A 12,714-nucleotide genomic window follows, 5' to 3' on the forward strand; every position below is an offset into this window, starting at 1 on the left:
AGTGGCGCAATGAACTGTTGTAAATCGTTTACTTCAAGGACAGCTCCGAGCCAGACGCCGCATACCGTACAATCCACTGATGCTAATCTACCGCCATTTGGGACTTCGGTGGTGTGAAAGGACAGTCACTGAAGGGCACGGTGGACGTATGTTGTGTTCTCTGATAAAAGCTGGTTCCGCCTCGGTGGCAGTGATGGCTGTTGTAGGATAGAAAGAGCCCAGTTGAGGGCCTGCTGCCAATCTGTCTGAGTGCTAGACACACTGGACCGACACCTGGAGTTATAATCTGTGGTTGAAATTTCGTTTGAGCACTCACGGTTATCCTACGCACCCTGACTGCAAATCTGTGATGCAGAATCCACTCGAGCACATGGCATGACGTCATCCGCAAACAACTTTAACTGTCCCTGTACTGACCTACCAAGTGCAACAGCGGAATAGGCTGCTGTCACTGTCTGCACACGCGCATCTCTCGCACGCTCTGTCCTTAGTACTTCGCTATGACGTTACGATTGAATGAGCGAAAGGAGTAGGGGGGAGGGGGGTGAAACTCATATGGGGACTTCCGGTAACACGATCTTGGTTCGCTGCCAGGCCACTTGGAACGCTGCAAGTTTATCAAGCGAACATCTCGTCTTCTTATTGGGCGATTTAAATCCTTCCATATTTGTTTTGATTTCGTTCAGGACAAATGGAAATGGAAATGAGCGTTTGGCGTCATTGGCCGGGAGGCCCCTTGCGGGGCAGGTCCGGTCGCCGAGGTGCAGGTCTCACTACATTCGGCGCCACATTGGGCGACCTGCGCGCCGGATGGGGATGAAATGATGATGAAGACAACACAACACCTAGTCCCTGAGAGGAGAAAATTCCCCAACCGGAAATCGAACCCGGGCCCTTAGGACGGCAATCCGTCACGCTGACCACTCAGCTATCGGGGCAGACCGTTCTGGACAGAAGTTGATTTCATCGCACTGTGTTACTGACAGAGTACAACTTCATGTGTTTATTGCACTCCATGAATTGCACTGTTTATATTTTACTCGTTTTGTGCTTGATCTTGCTCGCTTCTGTAATATGGGGCGGAGAAAATAATTCCTTATTTGTTTTCGTTTCATATAAAACAGAAGCTGGTTTCGTCGTACAATTTTCTGTGGCCATTTATTCCTCCTGTGAACCCGTCTCTGAACTGATCGACTTAAATGCGTCCTCCTTCCCATTTAGTATACATTTTAGAATTAGTGTCTGAGTACATAGCTCTTGTACAAGTTACTATTATGCAGCAAAAACATTCTACATCGATAGGCATAATTGCACATGGGATTGTGTGGTATAGTGTGAATAAACTTCCACAGTACTGAACGCTGCGGCATTTAGTTAACTCTAGTTATAAAGAATTCACTAGTAGATCCATTGATGAAATTATGAGAATGTGTATAATTTGCTTTTAAATTTCCATCAGGGTGGGAAGATGATTATAGCATATTGATTTCTGCTGAGATATATTGCTTGTAGTACATGTTAATAACTTTTGAATACATGTGCGTAACTACTGTTACATTTTTAGCATTTACAAGCAAGCGTGTTTGGGCCACTAAGAGAAAATAACACCTCTTAAGCACATGTCCAAACCTAAAACTCATCTGACGTGACAGAAGCTGGTTTCATCGTATTGTGTTCACGATTATTACTTCTTCTTCGTGTTGTACTCTTTGAATTGCTTTGTGAATATCTTGCTAGCAATCTGCTTAATTTTTGCTTAGACTCATAATATTGTGTGGTGTAAATGAATCCACGATTGCCTGTTTGTTTTCTGCATCACATAAATAGAAGCTGAACTGATCGCATAAGTCTAAACTGCAATATTTGGTTTTAAAAATAAATTATTTTAGATACAAAAGGCAACCACGACGTGTTTTATAAAATTTTACATGATTGTGAAACCCAGCTATGAGAAGTTGAGCTTGGTTTTTGATTGAGATTTCTGGAATATATCGATAGATGGACGTAAATGGACAAACAAATGATTACAATGTCAAAAAAATTATTTATTCAAGAGAAAGCGCTTCACAAACTGAGCAAATCAATAATGCGTTGGTCCACCTCTGGCCCTTATTCAAGCGGTTATTCGGCTAGGCATTGGTTGACAGAGTTGTTGGATGTCATCCTGAGGGATACCGCGCCAAATTCTGTCGAACTGGTGCATTGTTGTTGTTGTGGTCTTCCGTCTTCTGCCTGGTTTGAGGCAGCTCTTCATGCTACTATGTCCTGTGCAAGCTTCATCTCCGAGCAACTACTCCAATCTACATCCTTTTGAATCTGCTTCTCTATTCATCTCTTGGTCTGCTTCTACGAGTTTTGCCCTCCATACTCCCCTCCAGTGCTAAAATGGAAATTCTTTGATGCCACAGAATGTATCCTACCAACCTATCCCTTCTTCAAGTCAAATTGTGCCACAAGTTCCTCTTCTCTCCAATACTATTCAGTACCTCCTCATTAATTACATGATCTACAGAACTAATCTTCAGCATCCTTCTGCAGCACGCCATTTCAAAAGCTACTGCTCTCTTCTAGTCTACGCTATTTATCGTCCATGTTTCACTTCCATACATGACTACACTCCATACAAATACTTACAGAAAAGACTTCCCGACACCTAAATCTATACTCAATGTTAACAAATTTCTCTTCTTCAGGAACGCTTTCCTTGCCATAGCCAGTCTACATTTTATATCCTCTCTACTTCGACCATCATCAGTTATTTTGCTGCCCAAATAGCAAAACTCATCTACTGCTTTAAGTGTCTTATTTCCTTATCTCATTCACTCAGAATCACGTGATTTAATTCAACTACATCCCATTATCCTCGTTTTGCTTTTGTTGATTTTCATCTTGTATCCTACTTCCAAGACTGTCCATACCATTCAACTGCTCTTACAGGTCCTTTGCTGTCTCTAACAAAATTACGATGTCGTCGGGAAAACTCAAAGTTTTAATTTATTCTGCCGGCCGGTGTGGCCCAGCGGTTCTAGGCGCTTCAGTCTGGAACCGCGCGACCGCCACGGTGGCACGTTCGAATCCAGCCTCGGGCATGGATATGTGTGATGTCCTTAGGTTAGTTAGGTTTAAGTTGTTCTAAGTTTAGGGGACTGATGACCTCAGATATTAAGTCCCATAGTTCTCAGAGCCATTTGAACCATTTTAATTTCTTCTTCATGGACTTTTACTCCTACTCCACATTTTTCTGTTGTTTGCATTACTGTTTGCTCAATATACAGATTGAATAACACGTAGAACACAGAAAATGTTGTGGGGAAGGCTAACCAAACGACACTTAGGATCTCTAACAGATCTACTAAGGAGACCGCCTACACTACCTTTGTCCGTCCTCTTTTAGAATACGGCTGCGCGGTGCGAAATCCTTATCAGATAGGATTACATTAGATTAGATTAGATTTACTTTCATTCCAAATGATCCATAGCGAGGAGGTCCTCCAGGATGTAGAACATGTCAGAAAAACAACAATACATGACAAATATTTACAACTAAAACAAATAATCTAATGTACCATTCCACAGGTCGCAAGTGGAATGATCGTCATTTTTTAATGAACACTATATGAAAGAGTCATTTTACAAATACTAAAGCACTGAATTTAAAATAAAAAAAGCTCAAAGAAGGGCAGTTTTGTATTATCGCGAAATAGGGGAGAGAGTGTGACTGAAATGATACAGTATTTGGGATGGACATCATTAGTTTTTCGTTGTGGAGAAATCTTCTCACGAAATTCCAATCACCAACTTTTTCATCCGAATGCGAAAATATTTTTTTGATGCCGACCTACATAGGGAGAAACGATCACCATGATAAAACAAGATAAATCAGAGCTCGTACACAAAGATATAGATGTTCGTTCTTCCCGCGCGCTGTACGAGATTGGAATAATAGAGAATTATGAAGATGGTTCGATGAACCCTCTGCCAGGCACTTAAATGTGATTTTATGAGTGTCCATGTATATGCAAATGAGCATCTGGGACAGGCTACAACCCTATCTCACTCCCTTCTCAACCACTGCTTCCCTTTCATGTCCCTCGACTCTTTATAACTGCCATCTGGTTTCTGTACAAATTGTAAATATCATTTCGCTCTCTATATTTTATTCCTGCCACCTTCAGAATTTGAAAGAGAGTTTGTCAGTCAACATTGTCAAAAGCTTTCTCTAAGTCTACAAATTCTATAAACGTAGGTTTGCCTTTTTTTAATCTATCTTCTAAGATAAGTCGTAGGGTCAATAATCCCTTGCGTGTTCCAGCATTTCAAAGGAATCCAAACTGATCTCCCCCAAGGTCGGCTTCTACCAGTTTTTCCATTCGTCTGTAAGGAAATCGTTTTAGTATTTTGCAACCGTGACTTATTAAACTGATAGTTCGGTAATTTTCACACTTGTCAACGCTTGCATTGTTTGCGATTGGAATTACTATATTCTTCTTGAAGTCTGAGGATTTTTTGCCTGTCCCATACATCTTGCTCACCAGATGGTGGAGTTTTGTTATGGCTGGCACTCATGAGGCTATCAGTAGTTCTAATGGAATGTTGTCTACTCCTTCCGCCTTGTTTCAACTTTGGTCTTTCAGTGCATTGACAAATTTTTCACTCAGTCTCAATTTCTCCCATCTCATCTTCAGCTACGTCCTCTTCCATATTGTCCTGAAGTACAACGGCCTCGTATAGAGCCTCTGCATACTCCTTCCACCTGTCCGCTTTCCCTTCTTTTCCATCTTAACTCTTGATATTCTTACACGTGGTTCTCTTTTCTCCACAGGTCTCTCTAATTTTCCTGTAGGCAGTATCTATCTTACTCCTAGTGATATACGCCTCTACATCCTTACATTTGTTCTCTAGCCATTCTTGCTTAGCCGTTTTGCACTTGCTGTCAATATCATTTTTGAGACGTTTGTATCGTCTTCATTTACTGCATTTTTATATTTTATCCTTTCATCAATTAAATTCAATATCTCTTCTGTTACTCAAGGATTTCTACTAGCCCTCGTCTTTTTATCCACTTGATCCTCTCCTGCCTTCACTATTTCATCTCTCAAAGCTACCCATTCTTCTTCTACTGTATTTCTTTCCCCTGTTCTTGTCAATTATACCCTAATGCTCTCTCTGAAACTCTCTACCCCCTGGTTCTTTCAGTTTATCCAGGTCCCATCTCCTTATATTCACAATTTTTGCAGTTTCTTAAGTTTTAATCTACAGTTCATAACCAATAAATTGTGATCAGAGGCCAATTTCTTACAATTTAAAACCTGGTTCCTAAAATTATATACAATTATATAATCTATCTGAAACCGTCCTGTGTCTCCAAGCCTCTTGCACAAATACAACCTCCTCTCATGATTCTTAAACCAAGTGATTAAGTTATGTTCTGGCAAAATTCTACCTGGTAGCTTCCTCTTTCATTCCTAACACCAGTCTATATGCACCTACTACTTTTCCTTCTCTTCCTATTCCTGTTATCGAATTCCAGTCCCCATGACCATCAAATTTTCGTCTCCCTTGTCTGAATAATATCTTTTATCGCTTCATACATTTCTTTAATCTCTTCATCATCTGCAGAGACGTGGTAGACGTGGACTTCGTGTCTGTGTTGGCTACAATAATGCGTTCACTATGCTGTTCGTAGTAGCTTATCAGCGCTACTATTTTTTTTTATTCATCATTAAACTTACTCCTCCATTACCCTTATTTGATTTTGCATTTATAATCCTGTATTCATCTGACCAGAAGTCTTGTTCCTCCTGCCATCGAACTTCACTAATTCCCGGTATATCTAACATTAATCTATCCATTTCCGTTTTTAAATTTTCTAACCTACCTGGCCGATTAAGCGATCTGACATTCCACGCTCCGATCCGTAGAACGCCAGTTTTCTTTCTCCTTTGCCCGGAGATCCGATTGGGGATTATTTTAACTATGGAATATTTCCCAAGAGGAGGCCATCATCATTTAATCACATTAGATCATTAAAATCCCGAGCTGTTTGGAGAGTCCTGCCCATAATGCTCCAAATGCTCTCTGTTTGTGGGAGGTCCAGCGACCTTGCGGGCATAGATAGAGTTTGGCAACCACGAAGACAAACAGTAGAAACTCTCGCCTTGTGTAGGTGGCCATTCTCTTTCTGAAATGTTAGGCGAGGATGGCTTGCCATGATGGGCAAAAAAACGGGATGTAGAATATGTCGACGTACCGCCGTGCTAAAGGATGCCGCAGATAAGAACTGAAGGGATCGTGCTATGAAATAAATGGGACGCCACACAATCGCTGCTGGCTCTCGTATTCAGAGTTCGCTGCAAGGCCTCTAGAGCGCTGCTGTCGTTCTTTACTTCCGTGTCGTACCATGGGCCTCGAACTTCTTATATTTTGTTGTCCTTCAGGGAGGAACACAAATGTTTGGTGAGCAGCTGAGTGTGTTCGTGATGGTGCTCGTGATAACACCAGTTCTACCAACTGATTAAAATAAAATGGTAGACCATTACCATAAATCAAGAACACTACTGGGCCCATGATGAAACCTCGAGAAACGCCCTTCGTGATTTTCCCCCATGAACATGATGTGGCGTCCCTACACTCATACATCCTAGCGTACTTTTCCGTTAACAGTTTGTTAAAACCGAACTAAATAAAGATTGTTCTGAAACAAAGTAAACAATAAAAACGTTGTTGCTCTTAACAGAATATTATGACTGATACAATCAAATAACTATGAATAGTCACAAAAAATAACAAATGCTTGCATTTTATTTTGTACTCAATAAAATTATAAATAGCTGCCTCATTAGAATAGCCCTTTTAAAATATATACTGTGATTGACTCATCACATTACATATTACACGGCCACTGAGTCTGAGTTTCTTATTGAGATTTTTTTATTCTATATGAATTTTTACTACTGAGGATAGTGGTATTTTCTTTATATTAAATGGTGATATTTTTGTATCAGATTTACTTAGTACCACTTCCTCAATGACTGTTCGCTTACCCCTCTGAACTTCTTGCAAATTTTTAAACTTTTCGTGGTATCTTCCACTTTTTTGTCAGTAATCACATTATTTTTTTCTTTCAGATTTTCTAGAATGTTCTTGTGAATGAAATTTGAACGACTCTGGGTCACGTTCTGATGTTCCATTAACCACAGAACAGCAAAGTTCAGGCACCGAGCGCCACGGGTTTTGAATCCGCGCCAGACGGCATGGTCCTCGACTACCACTAGAGGTCTCTACAGCTGTCACGCAATAAGCCGTGGCTGCGCTCGCACTCCTGGCAAGCTACAACTTGAGGGCGCCACGGTGGAGCACGTGGTCTCAGCAGCCAATAGCGACGTACCGTACCCTGTATCTAAGTGCCTGCCTCTCGCTCAGCTAGCAGGCGATCATTGTAGCCAAAACCACCTCTTCCTTCCGTCTCCACGGCTTCTATATCACAATTTATGGCCGTCCTATCACCCTCACCCCCACTCTCAAGTACCTTGGCGTCACCCTTGACCGTCGCCTCTCCTGGACCCCCAATCTCCGGAAGATCCAAGCCAAGGCACGCTCCTGCCTCTGTCTCCTCAAGCTCCTTTCTGGCCGCACATCGGATCTGGACCCTTCCACCATCCTCCATACCTATAAATCCCTCATCCGCCCTATCCTCTGCTACACAGGCCCTGCATGGATCTCCGCCCCTCCTACTTTTTACAAAGCCCTTCACATCCTAGAACGTCATGCGCTCTGCCATGCCTATCGCATCCATCTCCCCTCGCGGACACAGATCCTGTATGACCTTATTCCATTCCCGCACCTCCTCCTTTTCCTTGAACAGATATGGATCCTCTACACCTCCCATAAACTTGATCCACTTCACCCACCTGTCTCTCCCATCCTCTCCCACCCCATCCACTGCCACGCCTGTAATCCCATGTGCCACCTGCTCTCCATATCTCTACTCTCCATACCCTCACCCAAGGTAAAAATGGAAATGTCGTGTGGCTAGGGCCTCCCGTCGGGTAGACCGTTCGCCTGGTGCAGGTCTTTCAATTTGACGCCACTTCGGCGACCTGCGTGTCGATGGGGATGAAATGATGAGACTTCCACTAACTCCCCCTCCCTGATGATGCCCTTAGTCCCTCCATCTACCACTCCTACAAACTTTGATCCTCCCCTTCCACACCCTGTCTTTTTTCCTTAGGGCACCCTCTCTCCCTTCTCTCCCTCCTCCCTTCCTCCCACCCCCTCCTCCCCTTGGGCTCCCCTTACCCTCTACCTTCTTCCCTCCCACTCCCATCTCCTCTACCACTGGCATCTACACCCTCCCATCTCCCTCCTCCCCCACCTTTTCCCCTTTTTGGCAGGTCCCCGGACTCGTACACGTCAAGTGAACATTCACGCGCCGGAGATGATCGCCGTCGGTTCTTTGTGTGTGCCTTCGTGTTAGTGCTTTATTGTTTCACCGCTCACGCTCCATCGTCCACGTGTGTTATTTCAGTCATCAGTGTTCGTGTACAAGTGCTGAACGTTTTTTTATTTTACTGCACCTGTGAACGGCTCCGTGTTTTTTACTCATGTGACAACTGTTTTTTGTACATCATTATGTTTTGTTTTTCTATGTCTTCCTTGTTGCTATTTGTACTATCTGTGGCCGAAGAGCAGCGTAATATTGCCGCTGTCGGCCCACCTTTGTATAAGGGGCTAAAATAACAATAAAGAAAAGAAAAAGCTCAGCTAGGCAGTCCGAAATTCGTGGAGTCTATCGACATCGCGGCAACAGACAGAGTGTTTACAGTACTTTGTTTCCGTTACTAGTGGACGTTGTGCATTCGTGTCGCTTGTCACCCCGTTGCTTCTTGCGTGTTGTCGTCGTAAGGTCTCCCTGGGTCGTCCGTCGTTGTTCGTGTCCATCCTTTCCCGTTCGTTCGTTGTTCGCGGGACGCTCCCGTTTGGTTCCGCCGCGCTTCGTTCTCGGCAACCCCGCTACCGTTCCGGTCGTGGTTACAACAAAAGTGTTCATTTAAATTTGGTGTTTCCGAAAATTCATTATATTTCGTCAGTATTTCAGAGCTATTAAAGGAATGTTTAAGACATAACTCTACAGCTTGTCTTGCATTTAAGGACAGTTATTGCTTCGTAGTTAAACCTACACTGTTTGTTAAACAGAGTGAAGCATCGGAATAAATGGTTGGAGGTAAATCTAACTTCATACGTGTGCCGCACTCGGTGGGTATGGAAATTATTAGAGTTGCAATTCTACCTGTAAGGTAAGAGCAGTGGATGGCGTTACTAGTGTTTATTGTTGTTACCAGGTACGTCAGGTATGTAAGGGGCGTGGGCAGTGTCAGATGTTGAGTGAACTCTGTGAAGGACACGAAGATGCCGCTTACTCGTGTGAGACATCGTTATCAGCAACAGAGTTTCAAAGCAATCTTACTGTGGGTCTCCATTTGACTGGCTGGTCTTATCGTGCTGTGTCCAGATTCATGTGGCACCTGGACTCGACCGTGGCCCGATGTTGGGCTGCATGGAACGGACGGCAGGCATACTCGTCGAAAAGCTTTCGGTCGAGCAATTCTGACCACCAGAAGGGACGATCGCCGTATTGTGCACTAAACACATCGTAAATCCTTCTGCCCTCAAAAATAAATAAATAAACTTCCTGCAACATTTAATGCCATCGCACATAGTTGGACGGAGACAAGTAGGAGCCAGACTAGGGAGCAGCCGTCCGACGCGTAGTCTGCCGTTAACATCGCAACACAGACGGCTGCTTTTGGAGGAGTGCATTGATAGGGAAGCGAGGACTGGTTATGAATGGCGTCGCCCTGCGTTCAGCGATGAATCGCGGTTCGTCACTACCCAGTCTGAGCATCGTCAGTAAGTGCGACGGCGAGTCGGTGATAAGTCCCATTCCTCCAATGTTTTGGAGAGGCCCAGCAGTGTTGCCGGCCGCTGTGGCAGAGCGATTCTAGGCGCTTCAGTCCGGAACCGCGCTGCTACTACGGTCGCAGGTTCGAATCCTGCCTCGGGCATGGATGTGTGCGATGTCCTTAGCTTAGTTCGTTTTAAGTATAGGGGACTGATGACCTCAGATGTTAACTCCCATATTGCTTAGAGCCATTTGAACCATTTTCAACGCAACAGTGTTAATGCTGACGTCGTAGTGTGCGCAGCCGTCAGGAATAACTTCTGGTCATGGCTGGTAGTGACTGAAAGAACTCTGACGGCACAATGGTACGTCATGGACATCCTGCGGCCTCGTGTGTGAGATTCTTTAAAAGTGCAATTCTTGTCCACACATGACACGTGTCTCTACGAGCTGGCTGCGCGATATGAGATACTCTGTTGGCCAGCAAGATGCTGAGTTCCCCCCGATGGATTAGGATATCGACGAGCAGTTACAACAGCTGTGGGCCGGCTTGCCGCAGGAGAGGATACAACGTCTTCCCGACCCCCTGCGCAACCGAATTAATGCACACATCCAGGCCATACTGATAAGTGGACTCATACCGACAGGTTCCTTGTAAATCTGACTCGACTTAATCTCTGAACTACCTCGAGATGACTGGGTGTTTGTGTTGTACTCATTTCATCATCATTCGTGAATGTGGCGCGTTTGGACTGAACGAAGGTTGGGACTTTGTACGGGCGCTGATAACCGCGCAGTTGAGCGCCCCAATTCAGTTTAATGCAAGCACCTTGCAGTTGACAAAAGCAGCCGTTATGTTTCGATAACAGACTGTGATACGACCTGATTTTCATAACGTACAGTTGATTCCAGAGCCTCAGTTCGAGCCTCAGTTTGGTACAAGGAGGAGATGGAAAGTGAATCGGCGTCCAATCGGTATCGTTAGATATAGTAAAGAATTACAGAAAAAAGGGAGAGCAGCAAGCTATACCCGTGAGCCCACAATATTAGCGTCCAGGAAGCAGCGATAGGTCGACAACTTCCCGTGGACCCCTGACCATAAACTCTTTTTGGGTTATTCAGTGGCAGTAAGGGATATCAGAACATTGCGGATTAAGGACAACTGCTCATGGAATGAATGTTCTCTTCTTAGTGTATGTTGTCACAGACAAAAGAATTCCGCATGCACTTCCAACTCTCGACGTCTATTTAGAGATTTATTTTTTTCCACCTGCTCTTCCGACTCTCGACATCTGCAGAAGTTTTTATCTATGTACTATTATTTAAATGGTTTCACAATCGTTCTTCTGATGTTTAAGAAATTTTTTCTGCCTCCACTAGAAAGTGAAGAAACCTACATTGCATGTTGAAGAACCAGTAAGCCACGCCAAAGATTTTGACTCTAAAAATTATTTTCTGTCGAAGGTGCACTTACTCCTATCGGGTCCGTTGTCATGACTGTGACCTGGTGGCCTCTCTTGGCGAGCTCGAGAGCTATCAGTCTGAAAGGCAGCTGGTGGCTGATGGAGGCCGTCGGGACGATGCCCAGGATCCTGGCTGAGTGGGCCACTCGAGCCGCCAGCATCGCTACTAGGATCAGCGGCACGGAGGCATTCATTGTGAAAATGGTGGAGTCTCACCTGCAGGCAGGGGCAACGACCACGTAAAAGCGCCGTACCGGTCTGCGAAAGAGAAACATTAAGAGATCATCCTTAGCGTTTAAGTCTTTCTAGACAGCCCAGGGCATAATGGAACATTTGTTACGGTAACAAATCCTAGCTTTACTTAATATGTACCCCAGTTTGTTTATGAAGAAGCAATTCTTGGTTTTACACACGAAATTTTGCTGAAGAAATCTTCAGAAGATGGCAGAAAACAAGAACTCAGAAGAGAAACCTACAAGGGAAGAAAGAACCCTGAGTACAAATTTGTGGCCTTCTGAAGAGATGACATAAAAAAACGTTATGAAATTACAATGAAATCCAGACCATTAGCTGCTTACAGGCGTTGATAAATATCAACGGCGACATTTGAAAATGTGTGCGCAGACCGGGACTCGAACCCGGGATCACCTGATTATATGGCAGACAGTGTATCCGACTGAGCCACCGAGGACACAGAGGAGAGTGCGACTGCAGGGACTGATCTCTGGCAAACTCCCCGTGAGATCCACATTTCCAACTTACTGTCCACACATTACATTTGTTGTGCCCCTGCCCACTATACTCATTACTCGCGGCAGTAAATCTACCGATTTCGGTAAGAGTTTGAGCAATACGAGTGCTTCCGCATTGAAGAAGATCATTGTCCGGTAAGCCTTATCTATATGAACATGCTATCTGTTCTTTCGGACATGTCTTCATATAAATAAGACTTACCGGCCAATGATCTTCTTCAGTGTGGATGCTCTCACATTGCTCAAACTCTTATGGGAATCAGTAGACTGGCTGCGGTGAGTAATGAGTGTAGTGGGCAAGGGCACTATAAATGTAGTGTGGGGACAGTAAACTGGAAACGTGGAATTCACGGGGAGCGTGCCAGAGATCAGTCCCTGCAGTCGCTCAATGCTTTGTGTCCTCGGTGGCTCAGTCATCCGGCACGGTAGCTCAGCTTGTCGGTCAAATACTTAGTTGCCCTCCGTAATAAAAAAAAACTGCGTGAATAGATCAACGATGAACCCGAGCAAGCTTCATGGTACATCCGCCCCAAACAAATACAGCGGCCAGTGACGAACAAAATGAGAGATATATATATATATATATATATATATATAT

The 12,714-nt window shown here is 44.1% G+C and overlaps 1 protein-coding gene across 1 annotated transcript in view; it reads right to left on the reverse strand.

Annotated features, from left to right (window-relative positions):
• LOC124789020 (UDP-glucosyltransferase 2-like) overlaps window positions 1-11,558 on the reverse strand; it is a 51,651-nt gene extending 40,093 nt beyond the window's left edge. The window contains exon 1 of the mRNA XM_047256307.1: window positions 11,376-11,558. Coding sequence (XP_047112263.1) covers window positions 11,376-11,558 — 183 coding nt within the window. The remainder of the gene's footprint in view (window positions 1-11,375) is intronic.
• Window positions 11,559-12,714: the final 1,156 nt, after the last annotated feature.

This window comes from Schistocerca piceifrons, chromosome 3 (genome assembly GCF_021461385.2).
Source record: "Schistocerca piceifrons isolate TAMUIC-IGC-003096 chromosome 3, iqSchPice1.1, whole genome shotgun sequence".
NCBI classification, from domain to species: domain Eukaryota; kingdom Metazoa; phylum Arthropoda; class Insecta; order Orthoptera; family Acrididae; genus Schistocerca; species Schistocerca piceifrons.